Genomic DNA, 27,436 nt, shown 5'->3' with positions numbered 1-27,436 from the left:
CAGAACAACAGATAGTTTACTCCAGGGGAAAAGTCTCCAGTGATGCATTCAGCGAAGTCAATAAGGTTCAATAGTAATACTAAATAGTAGCAAACAAGGGTCCCTGGTCCTCCCCATCTTTACTCGTCCTTGTAAGGATCGAAGCCCTGAACACCATCACCAGCAGCCGCCTTGAGCGAATCACCAAATTCATCATCCAGCTTAGGTCCAACACCACCATTCCAGTTCTGCAGCATCTTGTCTCGCAGACCAACATCAGGCCAGTTGTCCCAACCAACAAGAGGAGCTTTGAAGAAAGAACCAGTAGGGTTCTCGGGGTTGGCCTGGTCATCGTCGTTGGCAAAGCGGTAGCAGTGAGTTCCGGCACCGTCCTTGTGATAAACGAGAAGAGGGGTGCTTCCGTCGCTGGGGAACTCGTTGCTGGCGCCGTCGTATTTGCCGTGGCAGGAGGGTGCGACGCGGACGACATTGTCGCCTTGGGTGAAAACGACGATATTCTCCCAGTCGTGGCGGTGACCTCCGAGAAAGCTGCCACCAACGGCTTGGTCTTTCTCATAGTAGGTCTCATACCTTTAAGGTCCAATGTTAGCATGTATACACTGTAAGGAAGAAGCCCTCGTGTTTGAGGTCGAGGAAAAAGACTTACATAATGGCACAGAAGCCATTGTTGCAGCGCTTGCGAGAATAGGTGTTGCTGTTATCAAGCTGGGGGGGATCACGACAGTCTCCCTGGGGAGTACCAGTGGCGCCATGACCAGGGTTCAAGTTGCCATCAGGATCAATGGCGGCGGTCTGGTAGCAGCCGTCGCTGTCGAAGTCAAGAGCAGGCTGGAACTTGTTCTCGATGTCAGAAGCGCCTCCAGGGAGGGCTGTGAGAACGTCTCGCTTGGAAATAGAAACGGGAGATGCCTGGACTGATGCCATGGCACTCAGGAGGGCGGCGGCGGTGATGAGCTTGTTCTGCATGGTGGCTGTTGAGTTGATGTTGTGATGGGAGATGAAGATGGTGATGAGATGGAGTTTTACTGATGGCGGATGATGCAGTATTTATGCTTGTCTGGTGCTCTTGGAAACAGGTTCCTGTCTTGAATAGATCAACATTTTACAACTCAACACCTTGATCGCGGCTCGTCCATGGGGGTTCAGCTCAAATGCACATCTTGGCAAGGACGTTACATTCATGTTGATCATAATCTTGTCAGGAGCTTACTCGTCATAAGCACCAACGTCGCAAGATACTTATGCACTTTTTCGGATATGTCACTCAAGATCACCTGCCGGCAGTGCTAGCGGATACGATTTGTGTGCTATGATAGGCCAGTCAAAGTGCATCCTTCCAGTCTATTCACTGTACTTTTTTTCTCGAAGGATCGTTTCAGCACTGCCTGCTTGAAGCGGGTTGGAGAGTCAATTACATCATGGCTCTTTCTCTGCTGCAGAGTCGGGTTTTCCATGCTGAGGCGGGTTGAAGCCAAGACTGATCGACAGGCACGTGGGTCGATGGAACGTTTGTGAGGCTGCGTTGGATTGGGGGCAGTTTTGCTGCTGCACCGTTTATCATAAAAGCTATCATTAACATTAAGATTATAGGAAGTCTTAGGAACCCCAAAATGATAAAGAGTCCATAGTCTTAGATTGATTTTGCATCAATGGCAACGTTGCCTTCGACTCACTGTTGTCGAAGCTGTTGTATCTTCTTTTCTGTGCATACCTTGGTGTTAGTGGTCTGCTGTACGAGCAATTCTGCCTTATAAACTGATCTGACGTCAGAAGTGAGCTACGTAGTCAAAATAGGCAAGTCGTGTTCTGTTTCAGCTCCACTCCCTCGCTGATCAGAGGCATTGAATGTCACTCTGCAAGGGGCCTTTTTATCCCGTTCCAATTTGGACTAAACACGAAGGATGCTAACATTCATGCATGACCCTAGACCAACGGCAAACAGATTTATTGTCCGACGTCACAATCAATGCCACGATCATCGGAGGATTCTTTTGTCGTACCAGGCAGAGATGCTTCAGTCAGCATCCCCCTGACTGATCGGCATCAGCTGCACAGCCCTGTGCGGGATCGGCAAAAACCTGGATGGATGCTCGGGGCCGAGAGCTGTGCCGCCCTGTATCACGATGTAACCCATGGTGATCCATCGCTAAGCTTAAAGCTTGATAATAACAGCATCCTAGCTTGTTCTGGTAATTCAGTTACTATTCCATGTCTATGCAGCTCCTTCGATACGCAGAAACTTGTTATTTTGAGCCATGAAGGATCGTGTCTCCAAACCTCGTAAAAGTGCCAAGCATCAGTAGTAGGTCTGGAATTGACGCTTCACTCTGAAGTCAAGACCCCGTGCCGAGGCATCGGATTATGTCAATAGCTCAACTTAATGGTGCTCCAGAAGCAGCAAGAGTAGCATAGAACAGTTTTGTCCTCCCCATGATAACCATGCGTCCTTTGCCAGCGAATTGAAAGTTGGCTGCATTGATTCCTGTGTAAATCTTTCCAATGAGCTTTCCGGAACGATTCCAGACATGCACGCCATCGCCGCAGCCCGCATAGACGTTGCCTTTGGAGTCGCAATGAATTCCTAGGGTCAAAGCAATCAGCATACTTTTAGTCTTCCGGGACGAGATCTGCTGGCAGTAAGAAAGAACTAATCAAGCTTACCATCTGGTAGACGAGCTGCTGTGAAAGCAAACGTCTTGCGATTCTCCCATGTACCATCTTTTTGTACATCGAATCGGTAGCTGTTATCGCTATCAGAAGTCTGGCCGTTACTACTAATCTCAAGGCTTACATAGAGGCGGGACGAGTGTAGTTATGCCCGAATAGTGCGTTGCTTATGCCAGTATCTGTGACATAGGCGTGCAGTCCATCGGGTGAGAAAGTGAGGCCTGCCAACCCCTAATCGTCAGCAATCAACTCACATGAAGCTAATGAGAATTTGCTTCGCCTCACCATTTGGAGCGACGAAGCCATCCGCAACAACGGTTAAAGCTCCAGTATCTGGGTCGAAACGGTAGACTTGGTTTTGCAGTCCAGGCTCGGGGCGGAAGTACTGCCAGTAGCCGTACATGGTATCTGTGAAATAGATATCGCCGTTGCGTGGATTGACGGAGACATCATTGAGAGAGTTGAATTGCCTGCCAAAGAAGTTGTTCACAAGTGCTACAATGACGCAGTCAGTAGTTTTCACAGCGCAGAGATTCGAGGGAGTCCTTACTTGTTGTATTATATGGCGCTTCGGAATTCATCAGATACAAAGCGGAAGGTATCTTCTCGCCTTGCCCTTCGCCTGCGAAGATGATCTGACCCTTATAGTTCGTTCCGCCTGCGAGTTGTGAGCATGTGGAGACTCTCTAACATCTAGGAACTATACTTACCATTAGGGTTTATGACTTGTGGATTAGAGTCTACAACAGTAATCTTGACTTGACTCTCCGTGTGCGATCCATTCTTCAGAGCTTCAGCTTCGGCCAAAGAAATCTTTTGGATGACAGATGACTTTGCAAGTCCTGTTCCAGCATCTGGATCGCCTGCGTTCTGCACAAAGAAAACTTCTTCAGTCGGAGGGTTCCTATATAATTGCGTGTTAGTTGTTGAAAGAAAATGCTAGGCCGTGGGGTTTACGAACCATACAACAGCTTCATGGAAGATGGGATCTTTTTCTGAAGTGGCGAGCAAGGTCAAGGTTGGATTGCTTCCAATTATATTGAGGAACTCTGCATCATAAACATGAAATGGTCGTTCAGTAAGGGATTCATAGGTAACTCCCGGCCAGAGGAACCTCTATCACGGTGTCAGCACAGGTCACAGGCATATTTGTGCTAACTCACAGTTGTAGCATTAGCTTCTTTCGGTGGAGGGACATGCTCCAAAACATTGAAGGTCTTCTGGTCGATTATCTGGGCCGTAGCTGGTAGCTTGGCAGGGTCGATGGCAGTAGGGTTTGCCTGAGCCTCACCGAAGAGGCCAAGGCTATAGGGAACCAAGACACCAATAGCAAGTACTCCAATGGCCATAGTGGTAGTATTCAGGAATGAGCTTCTCTGTGCTTTGCTGGTTCCTTGTCGTCCAGAGCCATCTCGACTCTTTATTGTCGACGTACCCCGCTTTGTCGACATTTTTGAATCCTTGTTCTGACTCTTCAAAGGTTGTATTCGGGATCGCGCCAATTGATCGGCATGAACGAGGGACACTGATGATGCAGGACAGCTAGGCTTTTCCGTGGATGCAGCAGATGTTCGTCCAGGTAATCTCCCAGTCGCTGTTGCACAGAAGTGAAAACAACGCGGATGCAACGATACTGCGGGGAAGCTTGATGGGGGTCAAGGAGAGATTGTGAACTCGAGAATGTTTCACAAATGATTACCAACTATTGGGCTTCCATAGATATCAATATGAAATGAAGAGCGTGAAACAATGCCATGAATATCGAAGATAGTTTCGAGGTTCGTTCGGTCCATACGGAAAAGCCCGCATTCCGACTGCCGAACCGAACCAGCGGAAAAAGCAAGACCGGGGCATTTCCGACGAAGATGGACCCTACATAGAGAGGCTAGCGATGTTTCATTATATCTAACATCGTATTTTAGATAACATTGTGTGCTGCTACACCATCCTGAAATATTGATCTCTTCGCTATCGTTAGTTGTTGTCTTCATTGATGTTCATTGACATCCTCTACTTAGCATGTGTCCACCCACTGAAGCAAGCTGACTATACACACAAGGTGAGAATATGGCGATGCGGTCAAGTCTCATGGCTCATCAAGGACGGGAAGCACGCTCAACGAAGCGCAAGGCTTCCATACTGGTATGGAACGGCAAATGGCACGATTCTCTACAGTGGGGTACTGAGGCACGTCGTGAGAATTTAGTCTTCTCTTGGCCCTGATTCGACAACATAAGCGACGATCATGGCGCAGCGAAAAGAACAACAATGGGCGGGGTTGATGATGTTGACTCCAACATCACATTGCTCATCTCTGCACTCTTAAAGAAAACAGCATAATGCCCAAGGTCTCTCCATGGAAGCAACGAAGCGATGGCCTCTGGAGCCGGCCCCTCATCGGACCCGAGCGCATGTTCGACCAGTGGCTCGAGATCGATGGTTGGACTGAATGGATGGGCGCTGTCATCTTCACAATTGCTCCGTCTTACACGTCCCATCTGAAAAGCAAAACCAATGTTGAAGCTTGGTTCAGCAAAGCAGTATCGCGTGTTTGCCTTGAGAAGCCTTCCCTCCTGGCAGTCATTGAGCGTGGCCAAGAAGAGTCGGCGGTCGCCAAGTCTCGAGACTTCGTTTACCGTCCTCTCACTTCAGACAGCGACTTCTCCGAGAGGATCAAGCAGAGGACTACCGTTCTGCATACCGAAAAATCAGCTCAAGAGGGCTTGAAGTTGCTCACTGACGACTTCTACTCGGCTCCGGGAAAACGCATCAGCCTAGAGCTCGGAGACCATCTGATCCATGTATCCCTCGTTTTTTCGCCCGCTGAGGCGGGGACTTTTGCTCTTGCAATCCGCTACAATCATGCATTGAACGATTTCTGGAGTGGTGCGGCTATTCTCAACAAACTTCTTAGCAAACTTGCAGACGGACTGAGTACCACCCAAGTGCTATCGCTTTCATACAAAAATGCATCCCACTCTTCTCTACACCCTTGCTATCTCGACTTTCTCCGTGATCCTATTGGAGACACTCCGTTGGATGCCGAGTCTCAAGAAAAGGCAACGCAGCTTCTTGGTGCCAATCTCAGCAATATCACGCTCTGCCCTATCTCGCAGGAGCCGGCAAAAGACCGACCTGACACCGATTATTCTGTGAGAAGGCAGGTTCTGTCGCAAGGGACCACGCAAAAGGTCTTTAAGCTCTGCAAGGAGCATGGGGTTACTGTGACGGCACTATTGACGGCATTGCAAGCGCTTGCACTCCTCAAAACCTTTCCTCCGGAAGATGTGTCACGAACCACGGCGGCACCTATCTGTGTGAGCAACAGGCTGCGGCAGACATCTTTCGGTGGCAATCAGGATCGTTCAGCTTCTTCAAAGACAGCATTGAGCGAGATACGTCAAGAGGCAGTCTACATCGGGCCCGTCATGGCGACTACTTTCCTTGTGTCTCCCTTTGACGTGAGTCCATATCTCAAGAACCAGGACGCTTCTATCGGGGACGATAACTGGAGGAAGATTGTTTGGGAAGTTGCCCGAAATGTTGGTCGAGCGATCGATGAGGCGGTCAACAGCAATCTGAGTGAACATGTGGATTGGACTCAAGGCCCAGCTGCCTTTGGGGGTGTTGCGCATGCAATGGAAGCGATGAAAGCCGGTCTACTGCCTTCGTAAGTCTCCCTGGCATTTTATCATCATAAATCTCTTGGCTAATCATTGCTTCTTCCAACAATATCGATAGACCGCCTGGCATGTTTACTCCTCTGTCATCAGCAGGTCTTTTGGACGGACATCATCTCCCAGGGTCATACGGGTCTCTAGATCCAAATGATAGGCCTGCACTGAATATTGACGACTTTTCGTTTTATTCACGAGTTAGCGACTTGTTTGGACGTAAGTGCAATATTCCTGCATCTCTCCACGTCGGTCTTGTTCTACAAAGAAACTAACTGATTCATACCCAGCTCAAACATGGGCTTGGACCTTCTCAGGAAAGCTCAACATAATTCTGGTGATGCCTGATCCACGAGTCCGTTCCGTTCCGAATATTGGTTGGTGGAAGCTGTTCAATGAGATGATCGTCAATATAGTGACTGAGGGTTCGTCTGATGTTAGTGCTTAGTAGATGAAGCTTAGAATACAAACCGCCGCGCTATAGTGTTTCCATCACGTAGGGCGCACTTTTGAAGTCCGATCACTAGCCGGTGATATAGAGATATTTATCGTGTAATGGCGTAGCATTGGCGTAATCCCGTATGCATGATTGGCTCACCAACAGCATAAGGATCTGACTCAACGCAACACTTGACAGCCAAGAATATAAGGTGCTATATTGGCTTTGCTACTCATCACTGTATCCGGAGTACAGGCTGCAATATCACTGGGGCGTCTGGGGAGATAAAGCACCATATGTGTCTCAGGACTTGGCAATCGAACCTTCGCTGTGGCGTCAACAACAAAAGGCGGGGAAGCTATCTCCGACTCAGTCAGATTTCGCGCCCTTCAAGTGTCTTCACGTAATACCCGCCGAGTCGCTCTAAGCCTCAGTCAGTCTATAAGAGCGCGATTCCCAACACTCGAAATACTCGTCACAATATCCCCAGCGATTAAAGATGAACTCTTTTGATCCTCCAGACCAAGGCGCAGAGCTAGACTCTCTGAGCTCTTCCTTCCAAGCCGCATTTGATCGGGTCTTCCAGACTACCCAGAAGGTCAGCGAAGACCCTCTCTTGCGAGTAGCCCAAGGAACGGAGGTTTCTCAACTCAAAGCAATCAGCACTCCTGGCGATGCTCATTCTGTGCAGGCAGCCATTGAAGATGTATTCACCATCTCTGACTATCGAATGCGAACGAACCATCCCAAATGTTTTAGCTTTATTCCATCACCTGCCTCGCCACTTTCTTGGATAGGAGATTGCCTGTCGAGCGCTTTCAACTCCTTTGCTGGATCGAGACTGCAGGGCTCTGGTGTGGCTATTGTTGAGCAGACGCTGCTGCAGTGGCTCTCGGCCAAAGTTGGACTTCCAGATACGTCTGGAGGAATCTTTGTCTCAGGGGGCTCCATGGCAAACATGAGCGGCATGGTGCTGGCAAGAGAATGCATATTGGATCCCGATACTGAACATCTGGGCGTCGCGTATCTCTCTGATCAGACACACCATTCTGTCAAGAAGGCTCTTCGCATTATTGGTATCAAAAGAAGTCAAATACGTTCTGTTCCTACGAGCGGATCCTTTCAGATGGATGTGACCACTTTGAAAGATGCCATCAAAACGGACCGCGAAGCAGGACTGAAGCCTTTTGTCATCGTCGCCACATGCGGGACAACAAACACTGGAAGCATCGATCCATTGGAGGCGCTTGCCCAGGTACGCGATGAAGAGAAGATCTGGCTTCATATCGATGGTGCATACGGCGCGTCAGCTTCCCTTGCTGCAACTCGAAGCTCTGTCGCCAACGGTCTTGGGCTGGCAGACAGTATTTCCTGGGATGCACACAAATGGCTGTTTCAGACATATAGCTGTAGCCTCATCCTTGTGAGAAACAGGATCAACTTGGTCAAAGTTTTTAACAACGACGGCGACTATCTTCGCGATGCGCTCGATGACGAAGAGATACCCAACTTTTGGAACCTTGGCATGGAACTAACACGCCCCTCACGAGCGCTGAAACTATGGTTCACCCTACGAGTGCTCGGTGTGGAAAGATTTGGGACGATGATCGATCATGGGTTTCATCTTGCTGAAATTGCTGAGGCCGAGATTTTAAAGTTGTCGGATTGGGAAATTACAAGTCGAGCGAGTATGGCGATCGTGACCTTCCGATATGCACCTAAGGAAAAGACTGAGGAGGAGTTGGATGAATTAAATGCTGCGATCTCAAAGCATTTGGTGGAAAACAATATTGGATTGATTTTGACTACAAAGCTACGAGGGAGAATCGTTCTGAGGATCTGCTCTATCAGCCCGGTGCTAGGTGGGGGCGAAATGGTGGAGGTTATTCAGCAGACTAACAAGGTTGCACAGCTCATTTCTAAACAGCGCAGTCAATAAGCAAGCATATTCAACATTACAATTCCAGATATCTCAGCAATTAAATCGATGTACAAATTGTCTCTTACAGCGCGAGATCTTTGATGATTCAAGCTGACTGATGATTATCTACGGGAATAACAGTGAATATGTCAGCTTACAAATGTCCAATGTTTCACCAGGCCCGCATTCGGAAGTTCCGGACACCGCAAATGTTCCGAAGTGCAGATGCCGTCTTGTTGAGGCCTTCAACCTTATCTCGGGTCTCAGAATTGCGCCATAGCGCGCGGTAGATTCCACGATATAAAATGGCCGGTTTGTCAGCCCCAGATGTGCCACAGACGCCAGCCAAGAACGCTGGCGTTTGAGCGAGTATTTATCTAGACTTCGCACTCCATCATAGTCTAACCCTCCGTGAACCTCGATCAACAGCACAGCATGTCAGTCACTAAACCCATCCTCATCTCTGGCTCTGGCCTCGCTTCATTGCTACTGGCGCAATCTCTCAAGCAATCCAAGATCCCTTTCAAGATTTTTGAGCGCGATGAATCTTTCATCTTTCGTGCCCAAGGGTACAGGCTCCGTCTTTCAGCGGAGGGCCTCGATGCTATCGAGTCTGTTCTCGATAAGAAGACGTGGCAACATTTCTGGGATGCCTGCGGCAAAACAGGCGGAGGTGGATATCGGGCATTCGATGCAGTTACTGGAGAGCAGACTGAGCATGTCGTCGGAGAGAATCTCTCGTCTCGAGATGGAAAGATTGTTGGTATTGCCAGAGGTGATATGAGAAGAATTTTCGCAGAGGGTTGCGAAGACTACGTTGAATGGTCCAGGAATGTGACGGGCTACGAATTAACCGACGACGGTGTTCGTGCCATCTTCTCTGACGGAACAAAGTCTATCGAAGGATCGCTGCTTGTCGGAGGTGAAGGCATCTACTCCAAAGTTGCGAGACAGGTCTCGGGCGGAAAACTTAAGGTTTACGACACTGGCGCTAGGGGTATTCACGGCCAAGCACCAACGACGGCATTCAAGCAGCTTGGCGAGGGAGTCTTCCGGCTACGCGACGATACACGGCCCGACGGTCAAGCATTTCTCATGACAAACGTTCGCTCTGGAGATATGGATAACCCAGATGTGAGCTTTGGCTGGACCATGGGCGGAGCACCAGGTGTTATTCGCGCGCCGAACGATAACTACGCGATTGTCGGAAAAGTCGCTGCCGATATCGCAAGGTCAATTGCTAAAGACTGGGACCCAAAGTTCAAGCCTCTGTTCGACAACATGGACGAGGGCGAAGCTGCGTTCTGGAAAATTACTTGCTCAACGCCATCGGGGGTACCAGAATGGAAGAATGAGCCGCGCGTGACGGTTATTGGCGATGCAGCTCATTCAATGACACCTGCGGGCGGACTTGGCGCTAACACAGCTGTTCGAGATTCAGCGCTGCTTGGACGATTGCTGCGTGAAGCTGGCGGGTACAGCCCTGGTGTCACAGCTGCTTATGAGAAAGAGATGAGGGTCTATGCTAGTGAAGCTGTTGGTCAGAGTTATTCCATGGCTACCGAGGGTTTTGGGATCAATATCGATGAGGAGACGTCCCCAATTGTCTGAAACGTTAATTGAGCGCGGGGTTTTGTTTTTTTACGAGCGGGTTACGTCATGACGTCAGATTGAGAATACTCTCGCTTCAAGAGGTAGAGAACAATTAATAAAGATTTAAGGAGCAAGAAATACAGTCAATCAGATAATATGCATATAAATAGACGGTGACACTAAACAAAATAAGCAGTCGATGGTTGCGGGACATCGGATTGTGGCATGGTATCGGGAAACGCGGCATTGCGTAATGCTCTGCTCTACGAATCACGTGAAAGCTGATGATCTCTGCACAGCCAACGCAGCTAACAGCTCCTTTCATTTTATTTTGATCTGACTGTCAGCAACGTTTCACGTCTCTCATCTGCCTTCTTCATTGTTTGTCACTTGTTTGTTTTGATGTATATACCATGATTCAAATCACATGAGTCTCTTGAGCTGTTGCTCCATGACTGGTTGATCTCCTACAAAGTTTACGACAAACCCCTCAAAAGGCGTCTCAAAACGTTACGAATCTACTCCTGGACCCTTCTCAAACATCATCCGACGCAGGAAAGGGGGGTTTTTGACACGAATTGACCATGCGCAACGACAATTGTTCAACGTTGCCAAGAAACTCGACAAGCTCCAATTTCGACGATACTCGTTAATTAACAGCAAATAACGATATCGCGCTGGTCTCGAGCATCTACTCACTCGCTTTCTCCTACTGATATCAGTCAGCCATCAATTGGTATCCCAACAATCAACACCATCGTCAAAGTCGATTCCTCAACCATCGCGATGCTCCGGTCTTGGCGCGATGACGCCTCCAAAAGCGGGAAATGGGTCAGCGTCGTAACCGCGCGCCATCGCCTCGTCAAAATTCTTGGCGTTTTCATCTGTTTCATCTGCGCCCTCACGCTTTGGGAATTCTGGGCAGATCTCTCAGTCGCGTACAAAAGAGTCTCCTCACCAAGCCTCAGCCAAACTAACCAAACTCAACCCGACTCTTCAACCCCGCCAAATCCAGACCCCATCTCTACGAGCAGGCCTCAATTTACTGGACCGACTGAGCAGACAACGAAATTCTGGGAGAACCTTGTTGAGGAATTTTATGCGGCGGAACCTCATGGTGATAAGATTAAACCGCCTAATTCTCTATCGCGCGACAAGTTTGATCCCCATGGCTCAGAGGCGCAGACACACACGGACTGGTTGGAGGTATCTGATGAGGAAGTCGAGTCATTGAAAGAGAATCATGCAAGGTTTGTGCAAAGTCTTCGACACTTGGCTCCAAAAGTCCCTTTCAAACGCAACACCAAGGGCATTGTCATCACTGCTAAAGGATCAGCAGTTGGTGTTGCAGCGACAGCCGTGCGGATGCTACGACATGTTGGATCACGTTTACCCGTCCAGCTGTTTCTTGACTCGGCAACCGAAGCGGAGCATGAACAGTGCAACAAGACACTTTCCAGTTTGCAGGTGCAATGCTTGAACATGGACGATTTCCTCAAGTTGCCTGATACGACATCCATTAAGCAACCAACGATTGAAAAGTATCAGTACAAGCCTTTGTCGATTATCTTCTCCAGTTTTCAAGACATCTTGTTTCTCGACTCCGATGCCTTTCCTATTCGAAACCCAGATCACCTCCTCACCGTGGAACCGTATAAGAGTCGCGGACTTGTGACCTGGCCCGACTTTTGGCTGCCAACTATATCGCCTCTCTTCTACAAGATCGCTGGAGCCAAGGCGCCCAACGTTACTATCGACTCCAGAAGTTCAGAGTCTGGAGTGATGTTATACAACAAAGCGAAGCATGCAGACAGCCTCTTGCTCGCGGCATACTACAACTTTTATGGGCCAAGGTTCTACTATCAACTTCATTCGCAGGGTGCTTGGGGATCAGGCGACAAGGAGACTTTCATGCAGAGCGCATTGGTTCTAGGCAACCCCTACTGGCAGGTCACCAAGCCAGCTGCGCTAATTACCGATGAGAAAATCAACTGGGGGAGCGGTATCTGGCAGGCTGATCCTGAGCAAGACTGGAAGCTACAAACACAGAAAGGACGAAATCAAACAATGGTATCTACAAGGAAAAAAAAGCTAAGGATAACCGAGGACGAAGTCAACATTACGAGTACAATGTTTGCCCATCTCAACAGAGTCAAATTCGATACTAGGCATCCAAGTCAGGTACTGGAAGACCTAGTACCTGAGCGTCCTGACGGGACTCTATCGCGACTTTGGGGAGACGATGTGGACAAGATCAAAGACGTTGCTGGATACGATCTTGAAAAGGCCATATGGGAGGAGGCCATCAAGGCTAATTGTGACCGAGAGTTGATGGAGGAATGTGACAGGATACAAAAGTATTACGAGGCAACGTTTTAGATAGGATGAGTCAACGTTGACACGGCGCTAATAATAATATAGATTTATTTTAATTGTCATCATAGCCTATTCAGAATACGTATTCATTCTCATTTACAGACCCCAAATATATGTTTGTTGCTTACTTCTTAGGGGCATACTTGATACCGCTGTCCGGGCAAGAGCTCTTGCTTCCATCAGGCTCACTAGACACAAACTGGCCATCCTGGAGTGAGCCCTTTACATTGAAATGGTACCAAACCTCGCTCAAGGAGCCATTAGAGCATCCGATGGTGACACGAGCACCATGGTGTTCCACCAAAGCATCCACAATCTCATCAGCAGTGTAAGTCTTGGTCTTGGAAGGCTTGATGCCAGCCTCAGCGAGCCACTTGTAGGTAGGAAGGGTCTTGAACAGTGAGATGGTCTTCTTGACGTAATCGGCGGCTTCAGCGCCGGTCTCGTAGTTGGTGTAGCAGCTTGGCTCAAGGGTGCTGATGCATGTGCCGTGCTTGTTGAACTCGTGCTCCCAGAGAGATTCGTCGTTGCCGTCTTGGCTGACCCAGTACTTGTCCATGTAGGACACGGTCTTTTTGCCAAGGAACTTGGTTACGAGGTCCTTGATGTTGGTGTACTCGCGGGACTTGTCGCAAAACTGGGGATATGTGCCATCGCAGTAATCAGGCCAGAGACCGTGAATGGTCCATGAGTCTAATATTCGTTAGTTTAGAAATTTGAGGCTGAGTTGTTGGTTGAATGTACCATGAGGTCCTGCTACGGGGTCGCTATCCCAGAACTGAGTCTGAAGAAGCTGGCCAGCGGGGATGAAGCAGCAAGTGTCTTCAACAGCGGTAGTGTTGTGACATGACAGAGGAAGATCCTTCGAGCAAAACTCAGCAGTGGGCTTACCACCAGCAGAGCAAGACTTTGCCTGCACTCCAGCAAGGTAAAGCGCAAGGGGAATGAGGGCCTTGATGAACGTCATTTTGAAGCTTATAATTAAGATTGACCGACGAAACCGAATAGTGTTTACGAGAAATACAAGCGATACTTATATCCCACTACAAAATACACGTGGGAGGCAAGTGAAATGTTTATCCTCCCTAGTGTCGGACAAAGTCGACAGATGAAGCAGTTGTGTACGGAGCAGACAAGGTGGTAACGCTGATAAGCAGCGATCTGTATCGTCAAAGAACCCCACGTGCATTGTATGCCAGATTATTACCAGGACCTTTTGTCGCAGCCAATGAGGAAGCGAATTGGCCCATTGCAGGGTGTTGATCGGCGACAAAGGGACCTTTGAGGAAGGGAGATGTTGCAGATGTTGGCCAATGCCGTTTGATAGGACTTGCGGCATGAATATTTTGTAGTTTCTATAATTTTGTGAGGTTTTACCAATTGAATTGAGAGGGTGAGTTGCGTTGTATTGTTGACGGGAGTTGATCGAGATTGAGGGGAGAGGTGATGGATCCTTGTAGATCAATGCCGATTTATCCGTCAACGGTCAACGGTATTCAATTGGGAATGCGGAATTAGCCATCTTTTTTGTACTTGCTTATAAAGGTTACCGAGCATCCAAACTCAATTCATTGTGCAGAGATGGCTGGATGACTGCTTAATTGATGGCCGGATGGTCAGGCAGGTCGACAACCGATCTGCGGGAATACGGCTGACAGATCGGACCGGTTTCAGAAGGTCAAGTTGCACTGACAGGCTGTTGTCCGCTGAGGTGACAAAATAACGGTGAATCACCAGTGGGTGGCTTTCATCACTGAATGATGTCTCGGTTAATTGGCGGGCTCATAGCCATGGCGGATCTATTGATTGGCGATTTAGGCCGCTACCACTTTTGTCCGTCCTGTTATCGGATGGACAAGTGAATCAATCGGCGTCGGAGGTTGCCGCTATCACGGACAGTACCGCAGATACTAACTTCCAAATCAACGGAGTAAATTCATCCGCAATTAGTGTGGTTATCGAGCGGTGTTCATTCCGCCATGACCTTATCTTATCGCACGTCACAGCGTACCTGCATGCACCTCTCTCGTCGGCAAAATCGTCATCGTGTAGGAAACATTTCTCTACCAGGTTCGTGATAGCAAACGCATGAGTGGCATAGAAACATCATCCGACATCAAGTTATAAATGGAAAAGGAAAAAGCAATTGCTGCTGATCAGTGGTCATGAGGGTCATTGAAGTTTAAGTGATATTTTTGGCTTGTTGGTGTAGGGAACTTCATCAACCTCAAACACTCTAAACATTTGCACAGCCGCATCGTACCTTGTTGGCATGTCCCTTGTGTACAAGATCGGCATTTGCATTTCGCATTGTGCATTGATGCCATCGATAGTTATGTCTATGCAGAAGTTATTTTAAAAGTTTATCATGTTGGGATGAAGCCTGATGGCTGTCAGATTCCTCTTTTCGAACAGACCATTAAAGGAACGCGAGGCTCAATGAGGGTGTTGTACGACCAGAAACTGAAGCCATCTTTCCAGCCTCGCACATTGAGTTTTTCGTGTCCCCGGTAAAGCTAAGGTCGTGGGTTCGAGCTCTGCATCAAACGTTTTCCTGTTCGTTTTTCTCAGCCTTGGCAATTGAGATAAGATAAGTCATGTTCAGCTCAGGGGCAGAGCTGGCCGATATCCGAAACCCCCGCCACAGCCGTGAGAAATTCTCCGATCATCTCCAAGAATCCTCCATCCCTTTTCAGGTCCCCAGTTGCGAACCTCTAGGGCTGAACCGCCATAGGGTCGTATACGGATACGTTTAATGATGAGCTCGCTTCAAGGGTGAGCTTCGTGCCGTGCCCACTAGAAATTTAATATCAGATCATGAATGAGTCGCTGTCTTCGCTTGTCGGCAATAGCGGATCGTGGTCCCATAGTCATGACTTTTGGAGATGCACCTAACAACCAACGCAGAGACTAGAGTTGGTACAGCGATGGACAAACTACCCAACAAGCATCACGGTTTGAAGAATAGATTTTACCTGTCATCTGACTCTCTGTGACATCTAACATTAGAAGCATCGCATAATATACAATGCCGTTCTTCTTCCGTCGCAATGGCATTGTCATCAACAATTTTGTTTGTTTGTATATTTTTCGTCTGGGTGGCTGTAACGAAGCCAGATCTCCTACTGGAGCAAAAGACGTGCTGAGCTAGCTAGGTACAGGGAAACCCCGCTTCCTTCACCATCCAGCATACCAATGGCACAAAAGGTGCTGTATTTCTCAAGCCCGTCACCCGTCAGCGGGTTCGGGGGCAATCTACTGTCGAGCTTTTTCCACCGACCAGAATTCTCTCACGCATCACTACATCTGCTGACGCAGTCCACAATCTCCAGTAACCAAGTTGTAGCTCGTAGTCGACTGTCGTGGCGGCAGGGAAAAACCTTGGGAAGGAATCAGAGGCCGGCGGTGCGGCTTGCCTTCAAAGGGGAAAAACCCATCGCAATCGGCGTCGTTGATCGGGAGGATGTCGCTACCGATGCCACGGGCACCGTCCTCCGATATCTAAGGCGTTCTGGTTCTGAGGTGCCGCCATTAGATCCGACAAAGGTGTTGTCAGAGAAGGTGAACTCTCCAAAATTCCTTCTCTGAAAACTGCTGTTAGGGAGCCGATGGCGTCCCCGCAGTATTGTGTGGCCGAGTAGCCCGTAGAAAATCCCGCTCCTAACAGTGCACTAACAGTGCGTGCCAAGAAAGAATTTTTACAGGGGAGAGTTGTTGTCATCAACAATCAACAACGAAATGCATGACTGTAGGGTAGCATTTGATCTTGGTGGAGTAAGTATCCTTGAGCAGCTTCTTCTTGATTGAGAAACCAACAAGACCAATCGGGCATCCCTTTCGCCAAACTTTCTATTCTCGTCACCATCACCCATAGTTTGTTTTACCATCTCAGGTGAAAAAGCAAATGCCATCCCTGCCATGATGTGATCGCTCAGCAGCTCTGCCTGACAGCTCCAGAGCTGTTCTGTGGCTGCGGGCCGTTTGATGCCCATTGCGCACTAAAAGCTACCCACTGATTTCTGTTTCAAGCTCTCCTGGGAAATGTTGCCGAGGGAGCAATCAAAACGAGACGGATCGACCGGGGAGAGTCCACTTTTCGTCGATCCGGCATTGGTGTTTTGTTCAGGTGGTGGCGTTCTCAGCTAGATGCATTTAAGATTGCGGATGGGGTACTGAACCAAGTGAGCTCACTATCTATAGAAGAAATCACCTGAAACGAATATTTCTGGAACAAAAACTGAAACTAACTATTCCGAGAGGATCTTGGATCTGCGCCTTGACTCTACGCTTTGGCATTGCGTTTTTCCTAGTACGCTAGACGAGCTTCTATCCTGGTCGTGATTCTCGGCCGTTTTTTGCCTTATGCGTTAGCTGAAGATGCTGGTCAATGATGTTCATAACAGATCGAGACGAGCAATAGCCGAGGACCACGAGTGACATCAAGCCGATGAGTCGATTCAATACGCGCCGAGACCAGAGAAACAACATGTGATATGCAATCTCGTTATCATGCATACAATTTCAACACTGCAGTAGTGTCTTCCTCACATCCATCCCAACTGACTCGAACCCCTGCCGGCTAAATTTGGAAGAAACAAACAAACGTCAAAGCCCTTCACCGTCACCACCAACCTACGGTAGAACCTCATGAAACGCCTGAGCGGCGATCGGATTGACACTAGGTCATGGCTCAAACCGCTGGACCCGAGTTGACCGAGAGCTCTGTCGTGCTGACCAGCATCAACCACCAAGTTCCTGTCACACATGACTCTTGACATGAGAGCTCAACTCAGCTTAAAAGGAAGCTCATCGCCGGCTTCAATGTCTTGTTTCTTTTCCAGCATCAACAGTCGTTCTATCTGCTTTTTTCCTATTACCTCTCTTTTCTTTTTTATTTCCTTATTACTTTCGTTTCTGAGTTTCTCTTAGTCACTCGCTACTATTATCAACCACTCTCGCTTTACAAGCTCAACAAACTACAACAACTACTACAAATCTTTATTTTTTATTATCATCATTCCAACACTCGTTTAACGCCATGCGTTTCTCTGCTGGACTCATCCCTGCCTTGGGAGCTCTTGCTTCGCTGGGCGAAGCAACTCCTACTTTCCTCGGTGGTGGAGCATCAGGCTCTGCTGGCGGCGAGATCTCAGGTGGTGCTGATGCCCATCTCGGAGCTGGAGCCGGCGGTAGTGCTGGTGCTGGTGCTGGAGCTGGTGCTGGTGCAGGAGCCGGTGCTGGTGGTCACCTCGGCGGTAGCCTCAGCGGTGGAGCTTCCGGCCATATCGGAGGTGAAGCTGGAGCTGGTGCTGGTGCTGGTGCCGGCGGAAAGGTCGGTGCTGGCGCTGGTGGCAAGGTTGGTGGTGAAATCGGTGGTGAGATTGGCGGTAAGATTGGAGGAGGTGCCGGTGCCGGTGCAGGAGCTGGTGCTGGTGCTGGCGGAAGCGCTGGCGGCAAGATTGGTGGCAGCATCGGCGGCGGCGCTGAAGGTCACCTCGGAGGTGGTGCTGAAGGCGGTGCCGGTGCTGGAGCTGGTGCTGGAGCCGGTGGAAAGATCGGCGCTGGTGCTGGTGGCAAGGTTGGCGGTGAAATCGGTGGTGAGATTGGCGGTAAGATTGGAGGAGGTGCTGGTGGAAAGATCGGTGGAGGAGCTGGTGCCGGTGCTGGAGCTGGCGCCGGTGGTCACCTTGAGGGCGATATCAAGGGTGGCGCTGGTGGTAAGATTGGAGGTGGTGCCAAGGGCGGTATTGGCGGCCACCTCGGCGGCGGTGTTGGAGGTAAGATCGGAGCTGGCGCTGGTCTTGGTGCTGGCCTCGGTCTCGGCGGTCTCCTCGGTGGTGGTATCGAGTGGAACGCCGGCGGTGGTGCTGACTGGCACACTGGTACCTCCTGCAGCATTGGCAACGCTTGGAAGGATCACATCCTCTTCCAGGGCATCTGCGCTCCCGAGACTTCGACTACTCCCGCTGTCAACCTCGGCCTCAACCTTCCCAGCTGCCAGATCACTGGTGACATCGGCTTCGCTTGTGGTGCTGACTTCCTCACTACTCCCAACGTTCGTGTTGGTCTCGGTGGCATCTCTGCTTACATCGAGATCGATCTCTCTGCTTCCGCTGCTGTCCACCAGTCCGTTGAACTCTTCGCTGCTCCCAAGCTTGGTATTGCTATTCCCGGTCTTGACGCTGAGCTGAAGGCTGCCATTGAGGCTGCCATCGCTATCGATCTCGTCGTCGGCTGTGGTAAGGCTATCGATCTCTCTGCTGGTGTCTACGTCAAGTTCCCCGAGTCTGCCTACGTCGACATCTCTCTGCTCACCAAAGAGGTCATCCACGCTTCCCTTGAGGGTCTCGTCACCAAGGCTCTCCCCGTTGGCGTCGGTGCCGATGTCGAGCTTGGTGCTGGTATTGATCTTCAGCTTGGTCTCCGTCTTCGTTCTGAGCTCAGCATTGGCGGCGGTCTCGAGATCCCTGTTCTCGGTCTCGGTGGCAAGGCTGGTGCTGATGTTGGCTTCGGTGCTGGTGTCTGGTTCTCTCTCTTCGACTACACTGCTACCATTGGAGGCGGTGCCGGCGCCAGCGCTGGTATTGATGTCACTGGTGAGTTTGGCTGCAACCTTGGTCTCGCTATCGACAAGAAGTTCGACTTCAGCGGTGGTCTCTTCGGTCTCATCCCCAACCTCTCCGTCGGTCTCGCCAAGGGTATCAAGTCTACCTTCTCCCAGAAGACCCGCGGTACTTGCGGCAGCTTCATCGGTCACTTCAAGAAGGGTGGCTTCATTGGCGGTCCTACCATCTCTGCTTCCGGTGCTATCACTGCTACTGGTGGCGCTTCTGCCGACATCACCATTCCTGCTGGCGTTACCCACTCTGTCGAGTTCTCTGGTTCCATCGGTGTCCCTGATGTTTCTGCCTCTGTCGACATTCCTGGTGCTTCCGGTGACCTCACTGGCTCCGACTCTCTCCCCGTCGCTACCACCGGTGCTGAGGTCCCCTCCGACTCTGCCTCATACGAGGCTCCCGCTGTTACTGCCTCTGGTGATGTGACCGGCTCTGCCGAGCTCCCTGTTGCTACTGATTCCGTTGAGGTTCCTGCTGGCTTTGCTTCTGGCGATCTCACTGTCTCCGGTGCCATCCCCACTGGCCCTGAGGGCGTTCCTGCTCACACTATCCCTGCCGGCGGCGATGTCACTGCCATTTTCGGTACTCACACTGCTGGTGCCACTGTCACTGTCTCTGGTTCCGAGGGCTTCACTACTTACATCTCTGGCTCAACTGGTTTCACTACCGTTGTTTCTGGCTCCGAGGGTTACACCACTGTTCTCTCCGGATCTGCTGGCTTCACCACTGTCGTCTCTGGCTCTGAGGGTTTCACCACTGTCGTTTCCGGATCCGAGGGCTACACCACTGTCGTTTCCGGATCCGAGGGCTACACCACTGTCGTTCCCGGTGACTCCCCTACCGCCACTGGTGGTTCCGACTACAACCTTCCCTCCGCTCCCGCTGGTGGCAACGCTGATGCTACTTCTGCTGGCAATGTTCCCGCTGAGTCTGGCAGCCTCCCTGCCAGCACTGGAACCCCCGACTCCGACAAGCCTGCTGTCACCACTGGCTCTGGATCTGACGCTGAGGAGACCTCTGCCCCTGCTGTCACTGCCGCTCCCGATGCTTCTGGCATGATCACCAGCACCATCCGCGAGACTCACGTCTACACCATCACCTCTTGTGCTGCCTCTGTCATCAACTGCCCTGCTTCTTACACTCAGAAGATCGTCACCCAGACTGTCATCGAGCGCACCACCGTCTGCCCTGCCACTGCCACTGCTGTCCCTGAGACTCCCGTCGAGGGCGGCAACGGTTCCAACCAAGGCGGTGACTCCAAGCCTGGTGAGGGTTCTGACAACGGCAACAACGGCTCTGCTCCCGCTCCTACCTCTCCTCCCGATGCTGCTAAGACCACCATCGACCTTGTCACCATCACACAGGACGTCACCACCATCGTTCCTTGCACCAAGTTCGTCACCAGCACCTTTGTTGCCCCTACCACTGTTCACGCCCCTGCTGCTCCCACTGTCACCATCATCCAGGGACACACTGGCCAGGCTCCTCAGGAGACTGGTACCCAGCAGCCCGGTGCCTTCACCACTCTTACCCGGGTCCCAGCCACAGCCACCGACTCTGGTGCCTCACCCACTGAGGGCTCTGAGCAGCCTGCCAACCCTCAGGCCCCTGGTAACGCTGGCCCTGGTGCCCAACCTACCTACAACGTTCCCTCAAACGGAACCATCCCTGGAGGCAAGCCCTCCCCCACTGACCAAGTTCCCGTTGTCGCTGGAGCTTCTCTCGTCAGTGCTGGATCTATGCTCCTCGCACTTCCTATGGCTCTTGCCTTTGTCATGTAAATAGCTTAATAACGATAGCTCTTTGGCTTTCAACAGATAGAACGTAATTCATATGACTCCGAAAAGTTTCTTCTTACTATTTGCGACCCTTTCAACCTTTGGCTCTTGTGACTGCTTATCTTTGACATCTTTGCCTTTAATCGCTGAACAATCTCCTCGCTCCCAGTTCTTTGGTGTTTCCATGATAGCCTTATGTGATATGTATCAAGTTGTTTGACATGTTGACTGATCTTTGTCAGCTACTTCTATTCGACCAATACTGCGTATGTATCCATGGTTTTGGAGTTCTCACGTCGTCAATTGCCAGCTCGACACGGCCCACGAATTGAATCACCGGTGTCCATTCGCACAAAACCGTTGTGAACCAACTTCACCGGCTGACTGGCTACAACGTGCAATAAAGCATGCTTTAACAGCGAAACCTGGACGATTTATATCTCGCAGCCACTGTTCATGTTGAGTTGGACGGATTGACAGTCGACCATCAGTTGCAGACAAATATGTTACACAACCGAGACAGCGCAGTCAGAAATGTGTCTCAGTGACACCGTACGCCAGTCACTGTGAAGTCTTGCTTCCGACGGATTGGCAGTATACCCTGGCCTCAAGATGACAATTATGAAGCCTATAAAGCCCAGGTTAATACCCAAGCCAAGGTGCACTTATGAGTGATGTGAAATGTTATAGAATACTCAACGGCGCTGCAGCGGCGTCGTGGAAATTAATAATTTTATGAAATTAGTTAAAGACAGAAAATCATCACCGTAACGCCTTTTTTCGTGTATTGCCCAAACGCTCAAGCCGCCCAATCCGTTCCGTGTATGCTTATCTCGATGACCTAACCTTTGACACATGCACCACAGTTTCGTTTTTGACCATGATGCCCCCAACGGCTGCTGGATGCTCCAGATTAGCCGAGCTACCGGGACCTGTCACAGTAGCAATGTTTCCATGTCGTTGATCTTCGTGCTCGAACTCCGAGTTGAAAGATTCGCTTCCGCTTGGCTCGCTTCTAGCGAGCTCGTGTGTAGAGCTTGACTCGTCCTTCCCTATAGTTCCTAGACGAATGGAATGTTTTGTTTGGCTTCGACCGTAGTTGCTGCCGAAGTTGTTCGACCCTGAACGGATTGATGATACGGGATTCGTGCAGGTGAAGAGATAGAGGCAGGCTGGTCGGATGATGGGAAGACAGGCTGTAAAGGATTAGTGTGAGGCATAAGGGACCGGAAGGTAAGACTGACTGGATACTGTCACCAAGTTGACCTCGACTGATGCCCAAATAATGACGGGAGCCAATTGCCATGTCATGTCGACTGACTTGTTGTCGAATGATGCTGACACACTGACAATGACGAGACCAGCTACGCAAACCCTGGAAGACGTATTAGCACGAAGCCATTAGTGGGAATGCCGAGAGAGATCCTACAGAATACCGAACATGAACATGAAGATAATCGCAATCTTCTGCAGGGTCGGGAGCTGAAGCTTCTGGATCTGAACGATGGGCAGGATCAAGATGCCGACGTCTATTAGAACGTGTGCAAGCACAGTACCAAAGAAGAAGTCACTGCTCTTGATGGCGCAGGTAAAATGTTCCATCGTAGGATCCCAGAATGCTCGCACAGGGTAACAGTGAAATGTCGTCAGGAATGTCTGAGATAATGTGAGCTTAGGCCTTGTGGTCTCTTGAGGTTGCTTACGCGAACGAGAATCCAGAGAATGGAGCAGACCAACAAGACCGAGACGAAGATCTGGATGTTTGCGACACGGAACATGCGCCAGTAGAAGGATAGGATGGAGATCTTGGCGAAGAAGAGGGTGAAGGCGTAGAAGTGTTCCATTATAAAAAGATATTTCTTGGTTGTGTAATTGGCTTCCGTAAAGGTCATGCCCTCTACATCCTTCGCGTGCAATCCGAAGCCATGGTGAATCCCTTATGAGAAGTCAGCGATTGTCGTTGTCGATGTCGAGGAGAGATCGTACAGATAGGCAATACAGTGCCCCAGCAAACAGCGGTGACCTTCATGCTGTTAACAATAATCCCAAGTAGTCGTGTGTCCATCAACATACATAACTTGCACAGGCAAAGTAATCATCCCACCAGAATCTGATCCTCGTAATTCTTCGGCTGACAATGCGTAGGATAAGAAAGATAGTCGCAGCTGCAAAGGTAATGTACTCGGCCGCCCAAAGATCAGGCTGCCTCGACCGCATTCTGGTGTATCTCGTGCAGCGTCAAGAAGAAAAAAAGACAATTGAAGTCCACTCGATTAGCGAAAAGCTGTATGTGGAACTCCCGGGATGATATACGTCTGCCGACCATGTCAATGAGCACCGTCGATCATTTCATGCAGCTAAGTAGCCTTGTAAAGATGCCGTGCTAGACCAAGCCTCGATCCAGGGGTAGGATGCTCCGACAGAGGGTGAGGTTAAGCCGTTGATGGAAGGTCCAGACTGCGTTATGCGTGGAGATTGAGAAGCAAAGACCATCTGGGAAGAGGCTAATGGATAAAGAATTGTTGAGCCGTTTGCTAAACTTGGCGATCGGGACATGTGCAAGCATGTAAAATGGTAGGCAGCCACAATTGACCATGGACCGTTTAGCATATTGAAGACGGACGGGGTTGCACCGTTACGGTGAAGGCAAGGCGAGGTGTGCCAAGAAGAGAAGCACTTGTTTCATCTTGGACATTCGTAAGGAAGTCAGACCGGAAATGCCGAGTTATTGTTGGTCATTGAATGCCGACTAACCCAAAAACTCACTTCAGTCAGGCTTTGCAGGTTGGTTGTTTGGTAGCAGTCAAAGTGTGTCACTAGGATCCAAGCCCCAGGTTCCAGAACAAGGGTTCTCCATGATCTCCAGGCTTATTCATCAGGACTGGGGACTTCTCATTTGATAGGGCTCTTAGTAGTGCAACACCCCGGTGAAGCGGCTGATGCGATCCGACGTTTAGCTTTAAACTCTATTGTCCAACTCGAGTTTGAGCCTTTGAACCGTCCATCGCCGTCTTCCCATCGTCTCTTCGCCTAGATTGTTTCAAATTTCCACCCATCACTTAGTGTCGATCTCGGCATTGTCGCGTGATTTGGTCTGTGGTTACTGGTTCATTGTTCCGGGTCGAGACTCAACCGACGGTTTGGGTGTTGAGATGCTACCCTTGCCCTGCTCGTGCTGAAGGTTCACTAGTTTCTGGGGAGCATACAGGGGCCGGCATTTTCAGGGCGAGCGCGCTTGGGGTAATATCACTATCACGCAGTCTAATGACCTGAACGCCTTGGGAAAAGTTTGAAGTGCGCTGACTTGGGGGGAACGCGTGTCGGCCATTTAACAGAGTTTGAACTTTCGGGGCTTAACAGGAGGCTCGGTAACTTTTGCAACGTGCTTGACAGGAGTTAATGTTCCGGCACCTACATGTTGGCTTGGATATTCGCGATATCACATTTTCGCTCCAGTCTTTAAAGCAAATGCAGGTTATCGATCCCAACAAGCAATATTCAGGCATCAAGCCAGAATAGTCTAGGTTCCGAGAGCAAATGCTCATGTCTCTGCCCAGGAGGAACGTTGGCCGACGTCAAGGATCAGGCTGGGGCCTGTCGATCATTTCCAGGGCCCATGCTCGGCATCGACACGCGGAGGCGCCGTTCTGTTGCCAATTTATTAACACGGGACGATCATCTTCATTCACGCCAGAATACGTCGCAGTACGTGCTCACGGCAACGGACGTTGAACCATTCGGGCCTTTAGCTCAAGCGTTCAAAAACCCAATCGGAATTAATCGAGGCCAACTATTGACACACACTATTGATCCTCTAGCCAAGTTCAATTTGAGACCAGATTGGGACAAACCCATTATCTTAAAGAAGTAAATACTATAGTAAACGTAAACCTTGTACCTAGTGACGCGGAGAACTGTTACCCTACCTTCCTAGCTTCCCCAGTTCCACAACCGAGGTTCGGCATATGAAGTTGTCAGATATGACAGGGAATTGTTGAAGATGTTTCGTGTGGAGATTGGGAAATGTTTTATGACAAATGAGAATCAGATAAGGCAATGACCTGCATTTTTCAGCTGAGCCTGTTCAAAAATCATATCGTATTTATTATCGATAATCAAATTTCCATCTAAAAAGGTTTACCAGATTCGCCATTTAGTAACAGCAAAAGGTTCAGTAGTCAACGATGGTCGATTTTCTAGTCCGTAAGCTAACATAACCATGATAACAGCTAATCATAGTCGCAATTCGCTTACGATGAGGTTTCATTCCCGTCGATCTTGCTTAGTCGAAGATTACAAAAACATTGTTTGTGCGTGGTCAAAAGGGGCAGGGCACACAATTCCCCGCCTCGTCATTACATCAACAAAAACCATGAATGTGCCAACTGCAACATACTCATCGTGCGCGAAGCAATATCGAGTGCCGCGGTATCCTTTAAACTTTAGCATCGACTCCACAAAGAAGCAGATACCTGATTCATGACGGGTGTAACGGTGCGGCTACACCCGCGTTTCTCGATTTTCTCGGTCAGTTACAGCTGGCATATCATCAAAAATTATCCCCTGAGCAAGGAAGGGAATTGGAATGATGATCATTACTGTTGTTGAGCCGTTTAACGATCCATGTTGGGATCACGGATCCATGTGCAGCTGATTTACCTGAGGCTGACGAAGGTTACGTATGGTTCAAAGCTTCAAGTTCAAACCACCTGCTGGATACCGTTAGCATCATCAAGATTTTTGTTGAGAATTACTATACTCTTATCCAAATACTGCGTGACTGAGAAACGCTATCGCAGTGAAGATGTATGTCTCAGTCCTTCAAGCAGACTGCAAATCAAAGACCCTGGGAGACCATTCCGAATGATTCACGAACTGTACTCACTAGCAGCTGATATCGTCTCTGAAACTTCTATTGATATACATACTAATCACAACAAATACAGTCCGAAAACTTTGAGCTGGATGTTTCCATGCAACAGGCACAGGTGTATCTTGAGACATGTGAGCCTGTACCATGTTCCTATCATCCGCTTTGTGAACAGTGCGAGGCGAGTCTGTTCTGACGACTTGCAGTTCCTGCTCTAGTCCGTCCTCTATCAGGAGTTTTTATGGATCACTCAAACCATAATGAGAGACCTGAGACTGCTAATGCAGATATCATTGAATACAACCGTCCTTATCCTAACTCAAACCATGGAAGTTAATCCCGGCACAAATTTACCTGAATATTGCAGCTCATGTTACATGAACATTTGGTGGCGATGCCGACTTCTTTCTAACCATGATATATAAGTCCGCAACGCATACGAGACTCGAAGTGTTTATTTTTCTTTGCCGTCGCCAGGGATCAGGCATCGAACGACTTGATATGCCTTGATCTTGAACCCTCAGCCAGACAGCTCGACTGTAACTTGACCCAGGCCTCATTCGTACTTGGCAGTTAGTACTATATGGTTTGGAAGGCGCTTATAGCGAGACCTCGCGTTGAGGTCTCCATGCGCGGTCATGAGCTCACGAGGGAACATTGTGGAAATTTGATAGCCATGAATTAGTTCTATAGTGATTTTTTAAGTGTATCGAGTGCTCATGCTGGCTGAGAGCTGAAGCTTACTTCAATCTTGACTATATCCTCCTTGAATGGATTATATATTGTCAAAATAGATAGATTTTTATGTCTCGAAGAAGTAGACTCAATAGCTGAAACTGAACTCATGACCTTCTGATCAATCTAGAACGACTGCGGCTTGCGTGGAACTATAGGCTAACGATCTGGAGGTGCTGGCGTGACGTGAGTCCCAGATCCGGATTAGTGGATTTCTGTGATAAAAAATACTTCTTCTTGCACGTAAGCTCGGCTCAGCACGAAGTACCGTCTATCTTGGGCTTAAGATCAAAATCGCCTCCTCAGCTCCCATCTTTGCGCTACTGGAAGTCTGGTACCCAATTAGATAATGTTTTCCCGGGCCGAGACCACGACTGGTGTTTATCTAGAGGCACAAGAACCTGTAGTGTTGCCACTAGGTCAACATTTCGCATTGACTACTGTCGATAGATCACCACGTTGTCAATAGTTGGCCGAAAAGGGTTCAAGTAGGATCTTGTCGACCCAATTGAGGGGTTCAGCTGCCCCTCATCAGATCGGTAAACGCCAGAGCTGGAACATTTTGGTTGCTGTACTGAGACAGATCAACTGATTCTGGATTGGCTTATACTGATTGCACTTGTCGGGGCCATGAGGCCTCTTTTGTTCCTGTAGATATAAAAGTCTAAGGTTTGCGAGGCTATTTCAAGAGCGAACCCAATTCCAATTTCTTCTGTGATATTTCTCTTCGTGTAATTCTGAGGCAAAAGATCCCTGTCAAAGATCT

General features: G+C 49.4%; 9 protein-coding genes across 11 annotated transcripts; 5 read left to right on the top strand and 4 right to left on the bottom strand.

The window, feature by feature from the left end:
- Positions 1-19: 19 nt before the first annotated feature.
- Positions 20-1,192, bottom strand: FOXG_12378 (uncharacterized protein). The gene is made up of 2 exons (XM_018392145.1): positions 647-1,192; positions 20-570 (listed from the first exon to the last, which is right to left on the bottom strand). Exons 1-2 carry the CDS (start codon positions 964-966, stop codon positions 120-122), a joined length of 771 nt encoding a protein of 256 aa, XP_018250946.1. The 5' UTR covers positions 967-1,192; the 3' UTR covers positions 20-119.
- Positions 1,193-2,061: 869 nt separating this feature from the next.
- Positions 2,062-4,424, bottom strand: FOXG_12377 (gluconolactonase). The gene is made up of 8 exons (XM_018392144.1): positions 3,831-4,424; positions 3,629-3,783; positions 3,378-3,571; positions 3,218-3,325; positions 2,953-3,162; positions 2,792-2,888; positions 2,662-2,741; positions 2,062-2,581 (listed from the first exon to the last, which is right to left on the bottom strand). Exons 1-8 carry the CDS (start codon positions 4,116-4,118, stop codon positions 2,373-2,375), a joined length of 1,341 nt encoding a protein of 446 aa, XP_018250945.1. The 5' UTR covers positions 4,119-4,424; the 3' UTR covers positions 2,062-2,372.
- Positions 4,425-4,555: 131 nt separating this feature from the next.
- FOXG_12376 (uncharacterized protein) lies at positions 4,556-6,861 on the top strand. The gene is made up of 3 exons (XM_018392143.1): positions 4,556-6,337; positions 6,409-6,560; positions 6,632-6,861. The coding sequence occupies exons 1-3, from the start codon at positions 5,007-5,009 to the stop codon at positions 6,787-6,789; spliced, it is 1,641 nt and encodes a 546-aa protein (XP_018250944.1). The 5' UTR covers positions 4,556-5,006; the 3' UTR covers positions 6,790-6,861.
- Positions 6,862-7,116: 255 nt separating this feature from the next.
- Positions 7,117-8,835, top strand: FOXG_12375 (uncharacterized protein). Its single transcript, XM_018392142.1, has one exon. It carries the CDS (start codon positions 7,280-7,282, stop codon positions 8,717-8,719), a length of 1,440 nt encoding a protein of 479 aa, XP_018250943.1. The 5' UTR covers positions 7,117-7,279; the 3' UTR covers positions 8,720-8,835.
- Positions 8,836-8,905: 70 nt separating this feature from the next.
- On the top strand, positions 8,906-10,470 carry FOXG_12374 (uncharacterized protein). Its single transcript, XM_018392141.1, has one exon. It carries the CDS (start codon positions 9,137-9,139, stop codon positions 10,310-10,312), a length of 1,176 nt encoding a protein of 391 aa, XP_018250942.1. The 5' UTR covers positions 8,906-9,136; the 3' UTR covers positions 10,313-10,470.
- Positions 10,471-10,623: 153 nt separating this feature from the next.
- Positions 10,624-14,141, bottom strand: FOXG_12372 (ribonuclease T2 family protein). The gene is made up of 2 exons (XM_018392139.1): positions 13,415-14,141; positions 10,624-13,363 (listed from the first exon to the last, which is right to left on the bottom strand). Exons 1-2 carry the CDS (start codon positions 13,635-13,637, stop codon positions 12,795-12,797), a joined length of 792 nt encoding a protein of 263 aa, XP_018250940.1. The 5' UTR covers positions 13,638-14,141; the 3' UTR covers positions 10,624-12,794.
- FOXG_12373 (uncharacterized protein) lies at positions 11,081-12,673 on the top strand (the record flags this gene model as incomplete). The annotated part of the gene is made up of 1 exon (XM_018392140.1): positions 11,081-12,673. One exon carries the CDS (start codon positions 11,081-11,083, stop codon positions 12,671-12,673), a length of 1,593 nt encoding a protein of 530 aa, XP_018250941.1.
- Positions 14,142-17,366: 3,225 nt separating the features above from the next.
- On the top strand, positions 17,367-21,082 carry FOXG_12371 (uncharacterized protein). Its single transcript, XM_018392138.1, has 2 exons — positions 17,367-18,072; positions 18,295-21,082. Exons 1-2 carry the CDS (start codon positions 17,709-17,711, stop codon positions 21,066-21,068), a joined length of 3,138 nt encoding a protein of 1,045 aa, XP_018250939.1. The 5' UTR covers positions 17,367-17,708; the 3' UTR covers positions 21,069-21,082.
- Positions 21,083-21,741: 659 nt separating this feature from the next.
- Positions 21,742-23,682, bottom strand: FOXG_12370 (uncharacterized protein; the record flags this gene model as incomplete). 3 transcript variants are annotated; one of them, XM_018392135.1, is made up of 6 exons in its annotated part: positions 21,742-22,261; positions 22,310-22,440; positions 22,495-22,721; positions 22,769-23,001; positions 23,052-23,088; positions 23,139-23,682. In XM_018392135.1, the coding sequence occupies 6 exons, from the start codon at positions 23,280-23,282 to the stop codon at positions 21,894-21,896; spliced, it is 1,140 nt and encodes a 379-aa protein (XP_018250936.1). In that variant the 3' UTR covers positions 21,742-21,893. The 3 variants fall into 3 exon arrangements, with proteins under 3 accessions (XP_018250936.1, XP_018250937.1, XP_018250938.1); XM_018392136.1 differs by having other exon boundaries at positions 22,775-23,001; positions 23,139-23,282; XM_018392137.1 differs by having other exon boundaries at positions 22,769-23,088.
- Between the last annotated feature and the right edge of the window lie 3,754 nt (positions 23,683-27,436).

Source organism: Fusarium oxysporum, chromosome 13 (assembly GCF_000149955.1).
Source record: "Fusarium oxysporum f. sp. lycopersici 4287 chromosome 13, whole genome shotgun sequence".
Classification (NCBI taxonomy): Eukaryota; Fungi; Ascomycota; class Sordariomycetes; order Hypocreales; family Nectriaceae; genus Fusarium; species Fusarium oxysporum.
The sequence above is the reverse complement of the archived record's forward strand: the minus strand, read 5'-3'. Positions and strand labels throughout refer to the sequence as shown.